Genomic DNA, 23,283 nt, shown 5'->3' with positions numbered 1-23,283 from the left:
CCCTTCTGAGGTCATGCCCTAACTTAAACTCAACCTTCCCCATGCTCCACTCCCAAATCCCCAGCAATTTTCCAACCCAAAGCTGGGAACCCTAATAAAACCTGATGTGAATAACTCTGCCTTGTATTGTTTCGTTGCAGGCATTAAGCTACAATAACTAGGCAAAATAATGAATTAGTAGGCAAAATATTGAATTAGTATCTCTCCTCCCCCTCCAGGCCAAACCTTTCACCATCACACTGTGGCCTTGCATGAACACATGACACTGCAAGTGAACTGAACATATAGAGAGGGAAAACAGGCATGAGTGTGAGGGCATGACTGTGAGATCTGCTCACTGCCTCAATATGATCGCTGGCTCCCCAACATTATGCCTACGTAACAAGGAAGTGGAGGTCGGGGCCAGGACACTCACTCTCCCTTCCTGCACATTCAGTCCAAAATGCAGAGGGGACATGTATAGATGTCTAATAACTTTGAGGATTTTTGACCTATTAAACACTCCTCACTCACCCCATTTGGCCCTCATGATATACTTGTGAGTTCCTCCTGCCAGGGTAGGCCACCGTAGTCTCGTAAGAACTCAACCACCCTTGTGGAACAGACAGGACACAATTCCAGCTTTCATTCATTAGCTCTTCACTTGCATCAGGTAGTTAACAGCACTCCTGCAAGCTTGAGCCCCTGCAACACACCAACCTCCTCCCTCTTGCCCTGCCTCCCTTTTATCTCGCTCAGGATGTTCCCTCCCTGCTGGAAGCTCACTGCTCCAACCTTGTAGTGGCTGGCAAGCTGTCTGTCTTGCCCTGCTGGCCTGAGTCTCTCTTCAGCCTTCCTGGCTCTCCTCCTTGACTGCAGCCTGCCGGGGGCTGGGGCTGTTCCAGCCCCACCCCACTCTTCAAGAACTGTTGATTAAGTTTGGCCAGGGCTGTGCTGTCCCCATCCTGTTCCCTGGAACTGCTGAGGCTTACTGCTCAGGCTCTCCTGCCATTTCTATCTGGCTCATTCCGCACATGCAGAATAATGCACTTTCAAACTGCTTTCAATGCTCTTTGAAGCTGTGCAGAATGGCAAAATCCACTTGCAAACAGTTGCGAAAGTGGTTTGAAAACACATTATTTTGTGTGTGCAGAAGAAGCCTCTGTTTCTTCTTGCTGCTGGCTTCCTAGAGGTCCCTGCTCTTTGTGGTAAGTCAAGGAAAAGAGCTGTCAGTTGTGGGTCCCTGGGTGGATCTTTGTGACAAGGAAGGTGGTTGATCAGGCTGCCAGATTCTGGTAGGCCGCCACATCTCTTGACACATCCGTTGACAATACTTAGCTTCCCAAGTCTCAGGGATGTGACATACATATGTTTATTTACTTCAGGTATACCATGCCTTTCTACCTGGGGGGGGGGGGGGGCACAAAGCAGCTTACATCTTCTGTTTTTCATTTTATCTTCACAGTGACCTCCTGAGGTAGATTATGCTGACACTATGTGGCTGGCCCAAGGTCACCCAATAAGCTTCCACAGCAGAGTGGAGACTCAAACTTGGGTCTGCCAGAACCTAGTCCAACCTTGGGTCTGCCAGAACCTAGTCCAAATTGGGTCTACCAGAACCTAGTCCAACACTACATCACAGTGGCTCTTTCCAGTATGTCCCTTCCCTCTGGGGGTTCTGGCTTGGTCTCTCCTCTCTGCAGTGTTCAACAAGCTCTTGGTCTCTCCTCTCTGCAGTGTTCAACAAGAGGAGCTGTTACTGTTCATCCATATACAGCACACTTATCCTGGTCCTTCCTTTCAATGGCAGATGGAGCAGCAATGAAGTTCCTCCTATTTACAACTATATTGAAAACATTTTCCCTAGTAGCACACTGCCTTAGGTAGCCAATTGGATGGCTTAGAAGCCTGGGTGAGATATTTTTTAAAAGTGTGATGAACTGAGGGAAATGTTAATGTCTCAGCTCCTTCATGACACATCAAAGTCAGCTGCAAGAACATTGATAAGAAAAATGAAAATTATCATCTGTTTATCATTACGCATTTCCCCAGGATGTGTGGTGCTTTCATCTCTTTGAGAAAAAAAACAGTCTTTTCTTTAAGGCTTCTACTATAAACAAGGTGATATCTGCTAATTAATATTGATGACTGAGCATGAAAGACAACACATATGAAACTCTCTTCCATGATCAGTAAACCTTCCACTTTGTCTCTGATACTGGTACAGAAGTAGACTCTGCATCTAGACACAGAAATGGTGTGATCTCCATATGACACATGGTACACCTGCATTGGTTTGTGACACATCAGTCTTTCTAGGTTATAAATGCAGTTCCTGACACTGCATCAGGACAGGTGAGCACAGGACAGGTGTGGATAAACATCCGACCTATACGATTCCTATTAGCATTTCTTAAAATGTGTGGGAATAACCATTATTCTGTTTTGTGATTCACTGTTCTGTTTTGAATAACATTTGGAATAATAAACCTCATCTCTCACCGAGAACTCTCATGTGATGTTGTTACCATTGTCTTGCCAAATATATGCATTCCCTTACTGCATGGAAAAATCTCCGGATTGAAGCATGATACTTGGCTGCTGTTCACATGCAGGCTCTGATCCTTCCAGAGCATAATTTGTTCCATTTTCAATCCCCTTTCCCCAGAGTCTAAGAGTTATTGATGATTGATGTGATTTTCTGCTTATTAACTGCTCCATTTATCATTTTGAAACTCCCATGAAATCCCACATCGACAAATGGGTTTTATTATTTTGCCATTAGAATCAGTTCTGAAAACCATTCTCAAACTTTTTGGAACATCAGCATGTGAAATATCAAAATACTTCCGATAACAATTTGGAAACAGAGTGCATTTCCTCTCATTTACCTGGCAAGATTGCCAGTCATAAAATGCACCCGCCAAAATCTACTTGCTGAAATTCCACTGAATCCAAGGAAGAATCTAGTCCTTCTTTCAATAAGACTAAGGCCCCTTCCGCACACACAAAATAATGCGTTTTCAAACCACTTTCACAATTGTTTGCAAGTGGATTTTGCTATTCCGCACAGCTTCAAAGAGCAGTGAAAGCAGTTTGAAAGTGCATTATTCTGCATGTGCAGAATGACCCTCTGGTTGAAATCCTGAGTATACCACAACTCTTCTTACCTTGTGATAACAACAGAAGTAAGCAGCCCGTTCATCTGAGAATTTCTCTATCCTTTTTGGCCCTTTGCTTGATGCTTTCTTGAAGACCAGCCAACATCTCTGATAAATCTGGAAACAAAACACATTATTTTAGATTCTCTCCGTGACTTGAGTACTACCAACAACATTTTAAAAATACATCCCTTCCCATATTTTAAACATTTGAGGATTTACAGGCCAAAGGCTATCAATTTTCTTGGCTTCTTCTTATTAAGATCAGGGTTGCCAACCTGATTCCAGAAATTCCTGGAGATTGGGGAGCGGTACCTAAAAAGGGCAGAGTTTCGAGGGGGATATGATGCCACACAATTCACCTGCTTCAGCTAGCACTTCTTCAGTCTAGCATCTCTGCAGCCTGGAGATCATGTAATCCCAGGAAAATTCCAGGACCCACATGTGGGTTGAGAACCATAATTAGGTTTTTAAAAAGCAGCATGGTGCTACCTGAACTTTACAAAGGGAAATCTCTGTGCTGAGCTGTCGAGCTGCCTGCTGTCTCATACAAAGGATGCTCTTGGGTCAAGTTTCCAGAAGATCAAGGCTCAAGACAAGTTCCCTCCCACTCCTGCTAGGTTTTTTAGAAGCTCACAGCTTTCCATCAATCAGTAGAAAATAAACGGTACATATAAGCAGTTGTAATTTAGATCAGGGTCCTGCGGGAAGCCACAAAGAGATTTATTCTTTCATGGCCTGCTTAGTTTTTCTTCCTCTCCTATTAGCAGTTTTAAAAAGGAGGGAAAAGTCTGTCAAATGATATTCAGAGACTAGGGGGGCTGGTTTTGGCTAGTAAAGCTGAACCGGGCCTGAAGGGTTAAAAATTCCTTCTTCTCTTCCTGCATGGCCCCAGTTCAAACAGAAACCTGCTGCAGAAGTGACTAATCATCTTTTTGTAGACTATCTGATGAAGACCCATGATCTTTGTTTTTAATCCTTAGGCTGACAGATATGGTTGCCAACTCTGTATTGGGAAATACACAAAGATTTCCAATGGAGAACCTGATGAGGGCAAGGGTTTGGGGAGGAGGGGAGGGATTTGAGCAGGGTATAATGTCATAGAGTCCAGTCTCCAAACCTGCCATTTTCTCAGTGGCTGGAGATCAGTTGTAATAACAGGAGATCTCCATCCATCACTTGGAGTTTGGCAGCCCTACTAACAAACAAATTTTGAACTGGGCTTTGTCTGCAGCCCCACAAAACACCATTGGGCTTTACCTCCTCCTGATATCAGTTATTTATTATTAATTTTATGCAATTGATTCCCTACCCTTCCCCAGCAAGGCCGAGCTCAAAGCAGCTTTCAACAGCAGTCAACAATAAACAAGTATACAAATATAAAATTAAAAATATATAATTGAAAACCATCATTCCTAATCTATTAGCCCAGGGGTCTGCAACCTGCGGTTCTCCAGATGTTCATGGACTACAAATCCCATCAGCCCCTGCCAACATGGCCAATTGGCCATGTTGGTAAGGACTGATAAGGATTATGAATCCATGAACATCTGGGCACCGGAGACCTGGGCTGTCAGCAAGATGGCACCTTGAACTACGCACCCTTCTCAAATAGGTGGAGCTGTCATCAGTAAAGTGAAGTAGGTCCAGAAGATGACAATAGGGGAGACCAACAAACCATGGAGAACTCTTAGGTCCAAGAAAGAACAAGAAGTAAGAGGAAGAAAAAAAGAGGAGAGAGAGAGGGGAAAGGGAAAGGAAGATTTGGGAAAGGGCTTCTTCTGGACCAGGGTTGTCAACTTCCAGGTCAAGCCTGGAGATTTATTTCCTGGACTTACAACCGCTAAAATGTGCATAAAGTGCAATCCAGTCATAGCCAACAGTTTATACAATATTATACAGTTTATACAACTGTTTATACAAGGTGACCCCACCACAACCAGTTGACTCCAGACAGTTTTCAAGGAAAGAGACGTACAGAGGTGGTTTGCCATTGCCTACCTCTGCATAATTACGCTGGACTGTCTGGGTGTTATTAACCAGGGATTACCTTGCTTCTGAGATTTGATGAGATTGGGTCAACCTATGTCATTCTGATAAGGGCCAGAACCCAACTGGATAAGGGCCAGAATCACAAACTCACATATTGATGAAGTCTCATCACCTGCTATATTCTGTTCCCTGCCAATAGCTTATCCTGTGCTGTATTCCAAAGTCAGTGTGTTAGCAAACTGATCATAACATTTTCCTTTGTTTAAAATGAGGTTGTTTCAACCAATGTTTAGTCACACAATTGGTATGGCTGTATTTATTGTAATAGGAATAGCTAGAGCTCATGTACCATTTCTTTATCAGCACAGATGGTCCCTGGAGAAGCAGCATACTGCTGTTTTGAGTTGACACAACCAAGGAATAACTTGCTTAACCATTGCCTGGTCCCATGATTTCAAAGCAAAAGGGTTGTTGCACTAGAAAAAACACACAACTGTACTGTATTATTATCCCTCATTTATGCTCTGCTTGTAGAAGTTTGAACCATGGCTCCCTCATCTCAAGCCGACAAGAATCATCTCAAGAAAAAGATCTTTTTTCTTCAAGTTATTGCAATGCATGGGTTGAACTAATGAGATGCTATCGTGGATAGCATACTGCCTCCAATTAACGGATGGTCAAGGTGGAAGTTCAAGTTCTAGAAACTTCCTATTTACAAACCTGTCCAAAAGATTTAAAAATATACCATTTCTCCCAACTATGACTGGCTATTTTAAGTAGCAATAACTCACAGTATTAACCTTCTGTAGTTAAAGGGTAGGAAAACAGAAATTTGCATTGATGTTTAATTTTCTTAATTTTTAATGAGGTCTCTGTGAAGAAACGCAGACACACTATAAGAATCTTAGCCACTCAGAGGACTAGTCTATCTCCCGAAGAAAACCATTGGTGGCATCACAGAAGACAAGTCTACACAATGCTTCTCAATGGGCAGTAGACCAGTCTTCCAAGTGGCTAAGATTTTCATAGTGTGTCTGCCTTGTTTCCACTCTAGTTAATAGAGTGTTTTGCTTTTTGGAAGTAACTAGAAAAAAATCACTAGTCAAAACATTACAATAGTGTGATGGACTGGAATTACAGGGGCTTGACATGAAATTCATGGAGTCTGTGTTTGTTTGGGGTGTATTTATTTATATCCAGTAATGCATCCTTTTTGTGATAGTGCCATTTGAAAGACTGCATAGGGATCAGAAACCTAGGCCCCTTCCGCATGGGGTCTAGGTGGCCTCCGTAGACCCGCCCACGCTGCCCTCCGACCTCCAGGGGTTGGAGGACAGCGAGAGCTGCTTCCAGGCCAGCAGGGTGACAGAGGGGACGAGGTGAGTGGGAGAGGGACAGGGACAACAGCGCATTCTCGGCGGTGCCGTTCACACCGCGCCGCCGGGAATGCTCTGTTGTGCCAAAAACCTCCCTCCAGGAGCGAGGTTTTTGGAGGCGGCCTGAGGCCACCCTGGGGGAGGGGGAAGGGAGCCAGGTCGGCGCTGCTGCATTTTGGCAGCGCCGCCTGTGCGAACGGCTCCCTAGGGACTCCGTTTTTGCCGTCCCCAGGGCATCGTTATTGGCCCGTGCGGAAAGGGCCCTACAGTAAGAGCCATGAGAAGTAGAATATGCTCCTTAAAAAGTTTTCCTGTATAAACCTATGGACGGAAACAAATATCTTTCCCCCAATATTTATATAGTTCTCCTCCTTCTTTTGACTTCTAAGCACAAGCCAAGTATTTCCAACTATGAAGCAACAATTTCCAGATTCTTAACTGGCTTTTCTCAAAATCTGCATCTGTGTGAAATTTAAATTTTAAGACAACCAAACTTGGGCAGCAATATTAGATTCTGATTAACTGAAGATTGGACTTTCTGTAACTTCTGTCACATTTTTTTTCTTCTCTTGCCTTCTGAACAGGGGACCCCTGAGTTCCAATTAGTGCTAGAGACAGACTCAAACTGCTGGCAGTTACATTTTCAAAGGGTTAGCACTTCTATGTCCAATATACCCTGAGATTTAGGGCACTGGATTAAAACTGATGAAATTTGCCAAACCCTCCCCCACCCCCCATCATCTTAATATATCACAGACAAACCTTTTATCGTGTCCTCTGCTTCTTAATCCCCCACTTGCTTTTTTCACAGTGGGCCTCAGGAAAATGTCTGTGAAACTTGAAAGCTAATTTACTCCTCTGGGGTTTTTACTTAATCCTAATAAAGGATCCAGATGAGACTGCTTCTGTTTGGATCAACAGAAATTGTTGGCTATCATGTAAGCAAAAAATGCTACAACTTGATGATATCAAGACTCCATTTTGCTGGCTTCCCTCACTCTTGTGGACAAACTAAACATTACAGCTTGTATAGAGTTCCCTGGATGCAACTTGTGTTCCCCACAGCCATGCAGCTGTGAGCCCAAACAGGCTCATGCAGAGGCTCCAGGTACCCTCCTGTTTCTTGCACGAAGACTGTACTGGGATGTGTTTTCCCTGATTTTGCTGACTCATATGGACAGATACTCCATGCTAGAGATGTTAGCCTCCAGGTGGGACCTAGGAATTACTGCTCATCTCCAGACTACAGGGATCAGCTTCCCTGATGGATGCTGGAGAAAATGGATGCCTTGGAGGGTGGATTTTGTGGCTTTATACCCCAGAGGTCCCTGTCCTTCCCAGGCTCCATCCCTAAACCTCTAGGAGTTTCTCAGTCTGGATATAGCAATCATACCCTCTTCTATCATTGACCAGTGGCCAGTGGAGACCTGGCAACCCTCTACCCCATAGAGCAGCAAAACCATGGAAATAAAACTCCTCTCCGGCATAGTTTTCTTGTGGCAAAACAGCTTGCAGAGGAGGCAGGAGCCTTTCCTCTCCCCTGCAATGTTGCTCCCAGTTCGAGCTGATTTTTTTAATAAGAAGTTGGTCCCTGCTGTGTGGCTGTGAGAAGCAAGTTAGACCTGATAAGCCAGACCCACTTTTTACAAACAGTTACATTTAGTTTGGCTTCTAGTCTGATAACTGAGGCCAAAACCTGTCCCTAAAATGTGCTTAACATGCTCAGCTTGTGAGGTACTCCTGTTCTGCCCTATACCTTGGCACTTCACCATGATTAGCTTTCACCATGATGTTATAAGTTTCTGATCTGCCGTAGATAACTCAGTTTATACAATGAGCTAAGCCCCCAGCTACAAGGGATCTTGTTAACTTCTTAAGTTAAGTTAAGAAGTTAACTTCTTAAGTTAAGTTAATAGAAACCCTTTGGGTTACTATTTGAATTACTAATTGTTCAAACATTCGGGACCCAAATTTGAACTCCGGTCTTTTGCCTGGAACCTGCACAGATCTGGCAGTAATAATCTGTTCTCTATTTTATCTATCTATCTATCTATCTATCTATCTATCTATCTATCTATCTATCTATCTATCTATCTAATTTATTTATTTATTTATTTATTTATTTAATGCATGCTTATATACCGCCCTATCCCAAGAGGGCTCTAACTGCTCACTCTGGCCCATCGTGCATAACACAAATAAAATGTCTTCCAGGGTGGAAATAAACACTTTTGGGGGAAGGGGTTCTGCACAGCTCCCCCCCCTCAAAAATTTTCCTGAAAATTCTGCATTTCCTCCTTGGAACATTTTATTTGGAAATGCTAAACAAGTAATCTTTTTTGCCAAAACATTTTGAAAACATTTCCTGCTTGCTGTGTGGGGAGCACGAAATGCTTTATTTCTGCTGTCCAATTTTTAAAGCTCTCACTTTCATTTCTCCATTGCTTCCCCTCCCCCCACCACCATTTTCTGCCACTTCAGTTCAATTCCCCATGCTTTCTGCCATTTGGTGAAGTATCCCCAGACATTTTGTCAGCTAGCATTGCAGCCGCCTGCAATTTTCACCATTGCTGGTTACCAATATTGCCTGCTGATCAAATTAATGTGTCATTTTTCCTTTTTTTGTTTTCTGTGAGGTATCTTCAAAGTTGCAAAGACACAATATGAGAATCAGCAATATTTACAGATTTGGAATTGCCCTAGCTTCAAAGATACCTCACAGAAAAGAAATGGAAAGATTTTGAATTGCCATAGCTTCAAAGATATCTCATAGAAAAGAAATTGAAAGAGCTGTTGTCACCAAAAGCGCTTTATTTTTCTGTGCTGTGTGGATGAAAAAAGCCAAAGCAATTATTTTTAAAACGTTTGCAAAATATTTTAAATGTCCTATGTGGAAAAATCCTTTATTTGTATCTCCTCTTACCTCCCTTACTTGAGGGCTACAAATTTCATGGCATGTGGGGGCATTGGAAATATTGGTGTCTTAATGTGAGCATACTAGTATTTAGTACTGTTGCTTTATGACTGCCACTATTGTGAGTGCTTGTATGTGCTGTTTATTTTCCTCAATAACGTTTCCCAAAATGATGGGAATCTCTCCCTTTTAGAGTGGGGGATTAGCAAGAGCAAACTTTTGGCTTAGCAAGGGGTTGGGCAAGCTCAAGATCGTATTTGCCTATGTTTTATAGAGGTCAGTTTTTGCAAGAAATTCCACGGGAGAGCGAATAAAGTTTAACAATTGTATTAAGAGATAATAGGGATACTCAAGCAGGCAATAATCAAAACAACAGAACACACACACAGTCCTAAAATATAAACAGTTGTGAAGAGGATAGGTCTGGGACAGAGAAGGGAATTGGGGAAGTAAGGATTATAGTCACCTAATCATGGAGCAGAATGGTCCAGTGAACAGAACTGAGTGACCTATGCTTAGCTCTGGCAGAAGAACAATGAGTTGTGCAACAATATCACAGACAGAGAGGTGTCCAGAGATATTGAACAAGGGCTATTGGGAAAGGGGGCTTCTTATAGGGAAAAGGGGACCCTCAGTGTTATGCAAAGTGGCCCTTAATCTCCAAAAACAAAGACAAGTCCTGCATTTCTGGGGAAAGACAAGAAACAGATATCAACCTTAATGGTTGGGTCATTAATCTAATGCAGGGGTAGGGAACCTGCGGCTCTCCAGATGTTCAGGAACTACAATTCCCATCAGCCTCTGTCAGCATGGCCAATTGCCATGCTGACAGAGGCTGATGGGAATTGTAGTTCCTGAACATCTGGAGAGCCGCAGGTTCCCTACCCCTGATCTAATGGGTTGAGGCATCAGCTTGGTGGTCCAAGTTTGGGAGTGCCTGAAAGGGGGAAAATAGCTGATGAAATTACAGCTGTAGAACATTAATTCTTGGGCCAGTAGTCTGTAAAAGTGGTCTCAATCTTGCCCAGTTTCCATAATGACTACTCCCCCTATCAAATATGACTTGTATCCATGAAGATTCCAGCATTTCCTTTTTGGTGTAGTGGTTAAAAGCAGCAAACTCTAATCTGGAGAACCAGTGAGCAGTGGACTCTTATCTGGTGAACTGGATTTGTTTCCCTACTCCTCCACATGAAGCCTGCTTGGTGACCTTGGGCTAGTCACTGTTCTTCAGAGTTCTCTCAGCCCTACCTACCTCACAAGGTGTTTGCTGTGGGGAGAGGAAGGGAAGGAGTTTGTAAGTCGCTCTACACTCCATACAATTTAGAAAGCTGGGGTATAAATTCAAACTACTACTACTACTACTACTACTACTACTACTACTACTACTACTACTACTCTTTCTTTCCAAAAGGTGCAGAGGTGTGCCAGCAACGGCTGTAGTCTCCAGGTGGCCTTGTGTTTAGCAGCTAAGCAAATAAAAGAACAGTGAGAGACTTCGGGATTCCAGCTGGTGGATGAACAGTTTTCGTTTTATTAAAATAACCCTAGGATTATTTGCAAAGGTTAAGTATGATTGTTTGAATCTGTAATGCTAGCAGACAGAAGGTAAACATGTCTATTTGTTGAGTGTAATAACGATACTGCTGAGAAGGGATTTGCTTTCAGACAAAGTGAAATTAATTTTTACTTTCTCTAAATCTACAAATCATGACTTCGGGGCCCGTTACTCTGCATTTGAAATCTTTAGTGGCATACTGTTGTGTATACTAACAATGCTGTTAATTTGTATGGCATTTATGGAAAGGTTAGAAGCCATGTTCATATGCTTGTCAGGGTATTTTGGATCCAAGCCTGCAGAACGTTTCTCCACACAGCCCTCGCCAAAATAAATGGGAGGTTTGCAATTACAGACGGAACAATAATTCCCATGTGTTTCATCAAATTGTACAAGGACAGCCCTTCAGTTGGACCCTTCAGTTGGGGTTGACAAATCTACTGTTTATAATTTCCAGTAAGGGAGCATTTTGAATGTAGACTTGCCATTCTTCTGCTAGAGGCAGGGGATTTCCTGTCAGTCAACTGGCTGGTGTGGGGAAAATGGCTGGAAATGGGGTGGGGGGGCATTGGCATCATCCCTATGCAATGATGTCACTTCTCATGCTCCTGAAAGCGATATCAGTTCGTCACTGGGGAATGCACTGGTATTTTAGTTAAACCATCGAGTTTTGCCAAAATGTCAGAGCATTCTTCAGTGACTCGCTGATGTTGCTTCTGAGCACAGTGAGTGACATCAGTACATCACTGGCAACATCATTACAGTGCGAGCTAGGACCTTGCTGCCAATAAGCCTCCCGACCAGTTGCCAGGCCATTCCTGACCTGGGTTCCTTAGATTCAGAGCATATGTTCCAGCCAGGATGGCTGACAGCCATCATAGGTCCCCAGATAAAGATTTCTGCTGAGGTCCCTCTCATGTCACCTGAATTGAATACAATATGAAAATGAATTACATAACTTGCTCTTCTCCTCCATTTTATCCTTTAAAGAATCCAATGAAGGAGGTTAGGCTGAGTGTGTGTGATTGACCCAAGGTCCCTCAGCAAGTTTCCATGGCACAAGTGGGGATTTGAACCTGGATTTCTCAGACTGTAGTCTGAAACTTTAACCACTACACAGCACTGGCATCAAGGTAATATACCAAGGCAACCAGCTGTTGAAATGAGAAAGTGGAGAAACAGTGGTATGAATGAATATGTCTCTTAGTTAAACTCTTGACATTAGTTGTACTAGAGCTTCACAATAAGAAATGCAGGGCCTTTGAATTCTGTTCCTAACTTACTTTTATTGTGTGTATTTCAGTATTACATATCTGATTCTGAACTTGGCCCTCATGCAGATTAAAAAAAACACAGAAAGTAGACCATGTTCATACAGAGAGTATTTCTTTACAAACCTGTAATGCCTCAAGCAATGCAGATTTTTTTTAAATTTAAAAACATAAGAATTGAAAATGTTTTTACTGGAATGCTAAAATATTGTGACAAATGATGAATGAACCAAGCAAGCAGGAGTGGAGAAGCAGGAACCACAGCTGTTCAGACTATTTTAAAGGCAAGAAACTAACAGATGTGGTTTGCCATTGCCTTCCTCTGCATAACAGAGGAATTCCTTGGTGGTATCCCATCCAAACACTTGCCAGGGATCAACCCTGCTTTGTTTCCAAGATCTCATGACATCAGGTAAGTCTGAGCCATCCCAATCAGGATATAAGGTTTCGTAAACCAGAGCCCATTTCATCAGATGCACTCAATTGTCCATCCAATTTTTGTACCATCAAGTCACAGCTGACTTATGACAACCCAGTAGGGGTTTCAAGGATAGCAACCCTAGTATTCCTCAGTGATCTCTCATCCAAAAACTCATCAAGGTCAACCCTGCTTAGCTTCTTGGATCTGACAAGATCAGTCTAGCCTGAGCTCATGCTAAAATTCATAGTTTCCCTCTTCATGACAGCTCCATGAGGTAGGGAGAAAGAAACAGCGAGGGACCCAATGCTGCCTAGACATCATGGGCGGATGCAAAGTTATACCCCCAATGTCTTCCTGGTCTTAGTTGAACTATTACATCTGCCTGTCTGGGTCTCTGTCTTTCTCATAACAGATTCGAAGACACACACACACAGAACATAGAGCCATGATGATGAGCCTATGACATGTGTCAAAGTTGATACACCCAAAAACTATTCTCCCTGTCTGAGTCATTTTTGAAAATATTTGGCCTTTATTTGTATAATAGATATCACCATGCATTGCTAATTTTTGACACACCAAATCCAAAAGGTCTGCCATCACTGTGTTGAATTCAAAGGGAGGAAAGTATATTATAAAACCCACATTGTATATATTGTTGTATGTGCAATTTTATTGCTCATATATTTAGGAGAATACCTGCATATTTACCATTTTTGAAACAGATGGTGTGGTTACGTTTACCGGGGTGAGATTTAAACTAAGGGTTTCTTGATTCAGAGCACAGTTTCTTAGATCTTACAATAAATATCTTGTTTTCTGAAGACTCTCTGATGTAGAAAGTCACAAGCTACCTAAGAATCCTCCCATTAAACCTACAAAAAAGAAAATTCAACACACACAAACACCGCAAAGGGGGGGGAGAAACTGACAAAGCTGTCAAGTTTTCATGAATTCCCTGTGTTCCTCACTGTTAACAAGGTTAATTGCCCTGTGGTGTTTCATGTGCCCCATAACTTGTAATTTTTTTGGTAAATTGCATTGCATAAACAGATGGAGTTGAGTTCATCCTTATTTCCAAGGACTTTGGAAGAAACAGAAATTGAGTAAGATACGGGGAGGGGGGTGTTTTCTTGATTTTCTCTCTGGTGCCTTTACTGCTAAACTGCCAAAGGAACATATTTAATGAGTATAGATTTTTCCCCCTTTGCAGCTAGTATCAAGCTCAGTACACAACCCTCAACGCTTTTCTGACTTGATTTAATTTGGAAAGCCTTAGGCATAACACTGTATGTTTTGTAAATGAGTGATAATAACCTGAAAAAGCAACAACTGATATAATAATCTCTCACTATAGAATTAATCCTTAAGAGATATTCATTTTTGTTCCTCCCTACTCATGTTTTTTAAAAAAACTACCAGAAGACGCAGGCTGATTCCGCACAGTGCAAATATAATGGGTGTAAATGCTATAAAATCTATTCGTGTGGGGGGAAGACTTCGCACAGATCCTGCCCCCCAAAACGAATCTGCCCCTTTTTAATTTCCCCCAACCAGAATTTTTTGAAAATCGTTAAATTAGCGATCTTTTTTAAAAAATCCTTGGTTGGAGCCGCTCCCGAGCAAACGGCCAGGCAGGAAGTCCTTCATTTGCCTCCCACCACTCCTTCCATGGTAAGGGAGAAGCAGCCTGCCATTGCCCGTCTGTTCCAGGGAGATCTCTTTTCCTTTTTTTAATTTTGCCAGTTGCATCTGTGTAGCTATGCAGGTGCAGCCGGTCACATCGTGGGACCACAAGCATGGCTGTGAGGGTTCATCTTTGCATGCCTGCGTAGCTATGCATGTATAGCAGCATTTTTTTTTAAAAAAAGAGAAGTGTCTCCATTCAGCAGTGGCGTAGGAGCAGCAATGGTGTAGGAAGTTAAGCGCTCATGTATCTAATCTGGAGGAACCGAGTTTGATCCTCCGCTCTGCCACCTGAGCTGTGGAGGCTTATCTGGGGGATTCAGATTAGCCTGTACACTCCCACACACACCAGCTGGGTGACCTTGGGCTAGTCACAGCTTCTTGAAGCTCTCCCAGCCCCACCTACCTCACAGGGTGTTTGTTGTGAGGGGGGAAGGGCAAGGCGATTGTAAGCCCCTTTGAGTCTCTTACAGGAGAGAAAGGGGGGATATAAATCCAAACTCCTTCTCCTCCTCCTCCTCCTCCTTCTTCTTGCAAAGGCATGACAGCAGCCCAGATTGTTTCTGTGGGCTCCAATCAATGTCTGCATGGAACACTTGTGAACAAGTATACAGGAAAATGGGCTCCAGTATGACTGCAACCTGTTATACATTTGCTGTGTGGAATTGGCCTTAGGTTTTAGGGAATGCATTACAAGGCCATCTCCAAGATTTCATGGGTTCTGCAAAGGAGATCTCTGGAAACTGGTAAAGAGAAGGAAGTTGTTGAGAAGGCCCAGCTGATAGAACCACTGCTCTCTAAACTTGGGAGGTAGCCTTGTTTGCAGCCCTGGCAATACAGCAAAATGAATAGATTTATCCCATCCCATATGGGCTCCCAATGTTATGTTTGCCAATTCTGGCTCGGGCAATTCCTGGAGATCTGTGGGCAGAGCTTGAGAAAGGCTGAGTTTGGGGGAGGGAGCACATCAGAGATTTGATGCCACAGAGTCTGCCTTCCTAAGCTAGCACTTCCTTCTCCATGTATCCTTGCATCAATTCTGATGGGTCTATTCAGCTTAGAGAAGTGGTGGCGAACCTTTGGCACTCCAGATGTTATAGACTACAATTCCCATCAGCCCCTGCCAGCATGGCCAATTGGCCAGCAATTGGCCATGCTGGCAGGGGCTGATGAGAATTGTAGTCCATAATATCTGGAGTGCCAAAGGTTCACCACCATGGGCTCAGAGGGAATGAGATTACCTAGCAAGCCTTATGGCAGAGTGAGGGTGGGAACCAGGACCTCCCCAGTCATAGGCCCTTTCCTCACAAACCTGTTAAAACATTTTGTGGCAGGAAATAAAGCCTTTCCTCCACGGAGTTCTGCATTGTTTTTACCTGCAAACGTTTCATTTCCGGCCTTGAAACATTTTAAACGAATCCCCTTTTAAAACAATTCTCTGATTGAAATGTTTTGAAAACATCTTCAATTGCTGTGCGATGTATTGACTTTGTTTCCCATTTCTCTGCTTCCCTGAACTTCCTCCTCGGTGACATTTTCTGAGCTAGCTCGTTTCCCCTCGCCTGTTTATTTGCAGCATTTCTCTGTTCTTTTATTTGTGGGGGGGGGGGGGTGTAAATCTTTAAAGCATCCAGTAGAGAATGCAACATGAGGCTGTGAAGTAAAGAAGCATCAATTCAATGCAGAGCTCAAAAAAAGGGGGGGGGATCACACTATGGCTGTCAGGAGTCATTTCGAAGGGGTGAGTGCAGGAATATGTAAAGATGGGGACTGAAAAAAAATTAAAAACATTTTAGGGGATTTGTGTGGAAAAGAACAGAGGCCCCCTTCCGCACACGCAAAATAATGCATTTTCAAACCACTTTCACAACTGTTTGCAAGTGGATTTTGCTATTCCGCACAGCTTCAAAGAGCACTGAAAGCAGTTCGAAAGTGCATTATTCTGCATGTGTGGAAGGAGAGTCTAACATCCTAACCACCAGTGAAATATATCTGCAGAGCAGGTACATCTGTACCTTGATGGATATTTTTCTCTTCTTCTTTTTTTCTCGACAATACCTGCATCTATGATTTGCAGTTGTTACTCTTTGACTTTCCAGACAACACCCAAGCATTTACAAATGCATCACATCTATTTTTAATGTATATCAACAGAAATTGTTGCCTGCTCAACAACTCCATAGTTTCCAGACACAGACTTAATCAGAAAAAAACAACTCAATACATTGAGAAAGTGAAATCGGGTTCGCAAAATGCCTAACAGCAATATCCTTCAGGGGCACTTAGCTCTCTGAATAATAGCCCTGAATAGTAAGTGTGCATTAATTCATTGTTTACTTGATTGCCCTCATATCTATTCACCACAATTATTCAAATCAGCTTCCAGTATACAAGTAGGCTGTGTGGGCATTCCTGGTCAATAAAACATTGGGAAATGAAGGCAGTTTTGACTCAAGAGAATAAAGACTCCCAAACAACTCAAAAGAAACACTTCCTAAAACAATGTTGTAGCATTACCTGGTCCATTTTTTCATGGCCATCCTCCAAGGAGCTCAGAGCAGCAACCATGATCATTTTATACCCATAACAACCCTCTGAGGTGAGTTGGGTTGACAGACAGTGGACTAGATACAGCAATCTATAGATTCAAGGAGCACAGATCTTTTCAACGTCCCACTCCCCAACAGTTCTTTCCAGTTCAGGGGAAATTGATTCTATGTGTCACAGAACCCATGTTCTGTTCACGTTTCTTCATCCTCCATCAACACAGTTCTGCTGACAGAAGATGGAGGACAGAATCCCACTTTACCTCCCAACTTACATGACTATCCATTTTCACAGGTTCCAGGATACCATGAATAAACTTTCCTGGGATCAGAAAGGATTGCTGAGGGAAAGATGATGTGGGAAGGATCCGCAGCAATTAGCGATTTCTGCTGACAGATTTGTAAAAGCTGGCATGCATCATAGAGGGACACTTCATTCTTGTACATATCCAAGAATTCAAGCACACCTGAAAAAGCTGTCTTGGATTGTATCAGAGGATGTCAAAAAATATGATTTACTTACAGTGAATGGGGTGGGTGCTGTGTGGTTTCCGGGCTGTATGGCCGTGTTCTAGCAGCATTCTCTCCTGACGTTTCGCCTGCGTCTGTGGCTGGCATCTTCAGAGGATCTGATGTTGGGAAGATGCCAGCCACAGATGCAGGCGAAACGTCAGGAGAGAATGCTGCTAGAACACGGCCATACAGCCCGGAAACCACACAGCACCCAAGTGTTTCCGGCCGTGAAAGCCTTCGACAATACAGTGAATGGGGTTTTTTAAAAAAAAACAGATATGAAACTTAAGAGCCCAACTCCAGCCACATTAAGTCATCTGAAGTTTCCACCTCACAAATGTGAAAAGACGAAAGGATGCCCATATTCAGGCTTTCTGTGTTGTGGCTAGATCTGGTAGAACAGCCCGCTTGACAAGATCAGGGAGGCTCCAACACAGCAATTCCACTTAACATCTTCTAGCTCAGGGATCTGCAACCTGCAGCTCTCCAGATGTTCATGGACTACAGTTCCCATCAGCCCCTGCCAGCATGGCCAATTGGCCATGCTGGCAGAGGCTGATGGGATTTGTAGTCCATGAACATCTGAAGAGCCTCAGGTTGCAGACCTCTGTTCTAGCTTGAATACTCCTGCCAGTCCTTCCCAGTCACTCTACCACTACTTCAGTGAACAGTGAGAGAAAACAGAAAGGGGAAGATAGACTCACATGGTGTACAATGTCACTTCCAGCTTTAAAAAAAAGAAGTGATGTCACCACATTGTGAGGATACTCTAGGAATTCATCAAAGTTCTAGGGTAGAACCATAGAGATTAATTGGGTTCCTAGAGCATCACCATGACACTGTGATGTCTCTTCTGTTTTTTTTGGCTGGAACTGACATTGTGCATCACTCAATGCCGTTTCCTCCTCCCTGGGCCCTGTTGCTAAGCACAGTAAGTCCCCCGCCATTTGCCTGTCAAGGACTGGCAACCCATACTGTTACTATTCCACAAGAGTTCTTCAGACAGTGTAAAATGAATTTGTTCAGAAGCAAACTCACAGTCTGTGGGGAAAAAAGTGATGTTATTGCATTGTTTATTGTATATATCCTATGTATTATTGTATTATATTGTATTATTTTCTATTTTTTAATCCAATTGTATCGCTGTGTTTCAAAATTTTGTAGCCTATCTCAAACCTTCGGTCTGTCTGAATGATATACAGTAGCTATTCAGGGTCTCAGACCTAATACCTGTCACCTTTTCATGAAAGATGCTCTGTCCATTGAGCACCCTACCCAAATTCCATGCCACCAATTAGTCTTAATAAACTCTAGCATATCTGAGCTATAGTCATTGTATTGCAGGAGGAAACAAAAGTTATTTTAGGAAGAAAGTTTAGAGAAATATCAATACCTATTCAGATCAATAAAACACATTGTCAGGATTTCATTTTCCTTCGCATAAGAATTACAGGAAAATGAGCCCAGCGAAAGACAAAAGAAGTGTAATGTATCCCTAAGTGCTGATTCTTCAAAATGATTAATTTACTGCTTACATTAAATGGAGCACAAACAACTGCTTATTGATCCCAACACATGGCAGCTATTACAGCAGGATGGTTTTCACAGCCAAGGAGTCAAAAAGTGGCAATTTGTTCTAAATGGGAAGAATCAAATGTCTGATGAAACACCAGGAGAAGAGAGAAATTAGTTCCCTCTTTCCCTCTTCAGGCACTTAGAATTTCTTCAGCTCAGCATCTGGTTAGATAAACTGCCACCCATCAGGAAACTTAACACAGTGAAGAGAAACTAGCATTTGGCAATGGGCACTCCCACACGCACAAAGGAGGAATTTGTTAAGTTTAATAGCAGAATGTAATGGCAAGCACTGATTGTTGGATATGCTTTGTGTTGGTGCAGTGGTTTAGAGCAGGTGGACTCCTATCTGGTGAACTGGATTTGTTTCCCCACTACTACATATGAAAACCTGCTGGGTGACCTTGGGTTTGTCACAGTTCTCTCAGAACTCTCTCAGCCCCACCTACCTCACAAGGTGTCTGTTGCGGAGAGAGGAAGAGAAGAAATTGTGCGCCTTTTAAAAAACTCTTTGTATTTGAGAAAAGCAGGTTATAAATCCAAACTCCTCCTCCTCTACTGGTTCAAACTTCTACCCTCCATATTTTTTATTCCCTCATTTCTCTTCTGGGTAGGGTTATCAGCTTTGGGTTACAGATTTTGGTGGTGGAGCCAGAGGAGGGAAGATGGGGAGGGAAGAGGCCTCAGCAGTATAATGCCATCGAGTCCATCTTTCCAAAGCAGCCATTTTCTCCAGGTGAACTTGATCACCATTGGCTAGAGATCAGCATAATCCCAGGAGATCACCAGCTCCCACCTGAAGGTTGGAAACCCTAATCCAGCCTGCCTTCTACTGAATCAGATCATTAGTATAGCCAAGTCAGTATGGGCTATTCTGACTGGCAGATCTCCAGGGTCTCAGGTCAACCGATTACCTGATCCTTTAATACTGGAAATTGAATCTGTGACTTTCTATTCCTTTTCAGGTCCTGAGTCCCAGTCTAAGCATGGGTAGCCTCACACAAGCAAGCAACTACATGGCACACCAGTCATTGTAAATTATTCCCTGAGGAAACAGCCCTACATTGGGTTGCCAGAAATTCTCCCTTTATCTTTCAATGGGACATAGTGGTTAAGAGTGGTGGACTCCAATCTGGAGAACAGGGTTTGATTCCCCACTCCTCCACATGAGTAGAATTCCCCACTCCTCCACATGAGTCTAATCTGGTAAACCAGTTTTTTTCCCCCAATCCTCCACATGAACCCTGCTGGGTGACTTGGGGCTAGTCACAATTCTCTCAAAACTCTCTCAGCCCCACCTACTTCACAAGGTGTCTGTTGTGTGGAGCAGAAGGGAAGGAAATTTGTTGGCCACTTTGAGACTCCTTATGGTCAAGAAAAGTGGGATATAAATCCAAAATTATCTTCTTCAGTATGCTGCCAGATTAGAAAACAGATTAGAAAACAGCTCCTGCCTTCTGTTTCTGTTTGAGCATTTTAGCTACCCCCACTCTTCACTAGCCCTGTGTACAGGTTACTGTGAACACATGCACAGTCCATGTATGTCTGTTAATTAATTCTGTTACAGTCAACTCACATACTGTTGGACATGTGATATGATTGAACACTACATTTCTCTGGGTACTGGTCCTAGGGTTGTCAACTCCAGGCTGGGAATTTCCTTGAGATTGGGGGGCGGAGCCTGGGAAAGGACCTCAGCAGGGTATAATGCCATGGCAGCCATTTTCCAAAGCAGCCATTTTCTCTAGGGAAGAATTCTGGGAGACATTCCAGGAGAGACCCAGTCCGCACCTGGAAGCCAGTGACCCTAACTCAGGGGTCTGCAATCTGTGGCTCTTCAGATGTTCAAGACCATGTTGGCAGGGGCTGATGGGAATTGTAAACCATGAACATCTGGAGAGCCAATTGGCCATGCTGGCAGGGGCTGATGGGAATTGTAGTCCATGAACATCTGGAGAGCCACAGATTGCAGACCCCTGCCCTAACTGGTCCCCAGTTTTATTCATATAGTGAACATGCATTGGCTCCCTCTTACAGGCAGGAAATATGTGCATTCACCAGCGCATGTAAACAATGTTACTGACAGCTTCTTCTCTTTGCTAGTATATCTTTCCTTGATCTAGATAAAGACGCCGGTTTCTATCAGTCTGTATCTCCACCTTCTTTCACATATCTCAAGGCGTCATCCATCATTCTTCTCTCCTCCATTTTATACTCACAACATCGCTGTGAGGTAGGTTAGGCTGAGAGAGAAGCTCTGGCCCGGGGTCTTAAGAAGTACATTTCATGCCTTCCCAAGGGTGTGATTCTGTAAGAGTCTGCCATCTCAAGGAATATAACTGACCTTCTAGAAAGCAGTCCTTGTGTATTATTTACTCTGTTGTTTCCTTTTTTTAAAAAAAGTGGCACTTTTGAGTTGCAGAGAAATTACAGATCCTGAGAGATCTGACAGATATGGAGTTCTATAGGGTTTTCTTTTTTAAAAAAGAAGTAAACGTTATGTCAGGCAGCACAAGACGATATTCTATATGCCTGGTTTGATGCCAGAAGCTTGGCTTTTATATACTTACGATAAACCTATAAAAATAGATGACCTAGAGGTAGGACAGCAGCTCATTAAGAGCAAGATGCTTCTCGCCATGTGGTCTGCTTCACTAAGATTTTTTTTTCCTCCTGAAAATAAAAAAAAAACCCAACAAAATTTTCCCCCACATTGGCAATGTTATTTGGCAAGTTATGTAACACAGAGATCAAGAGCTTCGCAGTTGGAGTTTTTGCTAAGCTGAGACTATTATGCTCCAAAAACTTCAGAGCTGACATGAATTTTCAGAGGAATGTTGCGAGCGTTCCAAAGTCCCGGAAGTGCAGGAAGACGGCAGAATCAAGAAACAGACTGATACCATCAAGTTAAAGTTGCTGGATCGCTCTGTGGCAGACGGGCTTTTATTTTTAAAAAGCCATGTGACTTTCTGCCACGCTGCCAGGCAATTTGTGAGTCTTTAAAGGGAATCTTCCTTCTGTTGTCCTCCAAAGTTTTCAGAGAAGGTAAAAATGTTTCAGGTGGTTTGAGCAGTGGTCGCCCATCTTTCCAGATGAAGGATACACTGACCATGGGACTCAGGGATCTGGAGGCATGTGTAAAGAAATAATGTAAGCCACCTGACAGTAGGGATGCCCCCACACCAATCCTTGCAAGCAGCTGGAGGGCTGGAAGGCAGGAATATGGGGTGTGTGGAGGACATGTGATGTTGGTGATATCACCTATGTCACTACATCATGAACAGGTACCACCCAAGAGTGTCAATGGGTAGTTCCAGGAATTGACAGAAACTCTATGGTAAACCCATAGAATGTGTATCAATTCCTGGAGCTACCCGTTATCACTTCTGAGTTATAACAGCAGGAACGCTAGCAGGAAGAGCCATGATGACCTCAGTGGTGTCAGGATCAGGTTTGTAAACTACAGACCAAAAGATTCAGAGGGAACACCAGGCAAGCACCTGGAGGTGCCCCAGAGTGAGGCAGAAGCTATGGTGGATGAATGGACAAATCTTCTCCAGCCACTGAGTAACCTCACCTCAGTATACTGTTGGTCTTCTTAGCATGCATATGAGAAAAACATGGTGCATGGTTTGCTCTCTGTATACATGTACACTATTAGCATCTGAAGGCAAGGTCAATTTCCATTCAGGATATAACCCCAATCCAAATCAGCATTCCCTTCTCCCGAGCTACTTTTTAAACTGGTTGTGGTGGGTTTTTCGGGCTGTGTGGCCGTGGTCTGGTAGATCTTGTTCCTAATGTTTCACCTGCATCTGTGGCTGGCTTGTTTATTTATTTATTTATTTATTAGATTTCTAAACTGCCCTCTCCCTAGGGGCTCAGGGCAGTGGATAACAGTGATAAAAACAGCTTAAAAACATAACAGAAACAACTAACTAGCAATAATAAAACCAGGAACCGTAGATCGTCAGATGGCGTTTCACCCTCCCCCTCCCTACTTTTATGCCCATGGGAGGCCAGATGAAATGGCAGCGATGTATTTAACGAGGCTGGCCAAATGCCTGGCAGAACAGGTCCGTCTTACAGGTCCTGCGGAAACTCTGCAGGTCCCGCAGGGCCCTGATCTCCCTGTTCCACCAGGTGGAGGCCAGGGCTGTAAAAGCCCTGGCCCTTGTAGAGGCTGGCCTGATAGCTTTCGGGCCAGGGGTGTATCTTCAGAGGTGTATCACAGAGAGAAGTCTGTTACACACCCTCACAATCTCTAGCCTATATGGGTTGAATCCAGGTG

At 43.3% G+C, this 23,283-nt stretch overlaps 1 protein-coding gene across 1 annotated transcript in view; it reads right to left on the bottom strand.

Annotated features, from left to right (window-relative positions):
* DOK5 (docking protein 5) overlaps positions 1 to 23,283 on the bottom strand; it is a 75,320-nt gene that overhangs the window by 30,017 nt on the left and 22,020 nt on the right. The window contains exon 2 of the mRNA XM_048498926.1: positions 3,150 to 3,257. Coding sequence (XP_048354883.1) covers positions 3,150 to 3,257 — 108 coding nt within the window. The remainder of the gene's footprint in view (positions 1 to 3,149; positions 3,258 to 23,283) is intronic.

The sequence above is a fragment of the Sphaerodactylus townsendi genome, linkage group LG05 (genome assembly GCF_021028975.2).
Source record: "Sphaerodactylus townsendi isolate TG3544 linkage group LG05, MPM_Stown_v2.3, whole genome shotgun sequence".
Taxonomy (NCBI): domain Eukaryota; kingdom Metazoa; phylum Chordata; class Lepidosauria; order Squamata; family Sphaerodactylidae; genus Sphaerodactylus; species Sphaerodactylus townsendi.
Note: the sequence above shows the minus strand (reverse complement) of the source record. Positions and strands in the feature narration are given on the sequence as shown.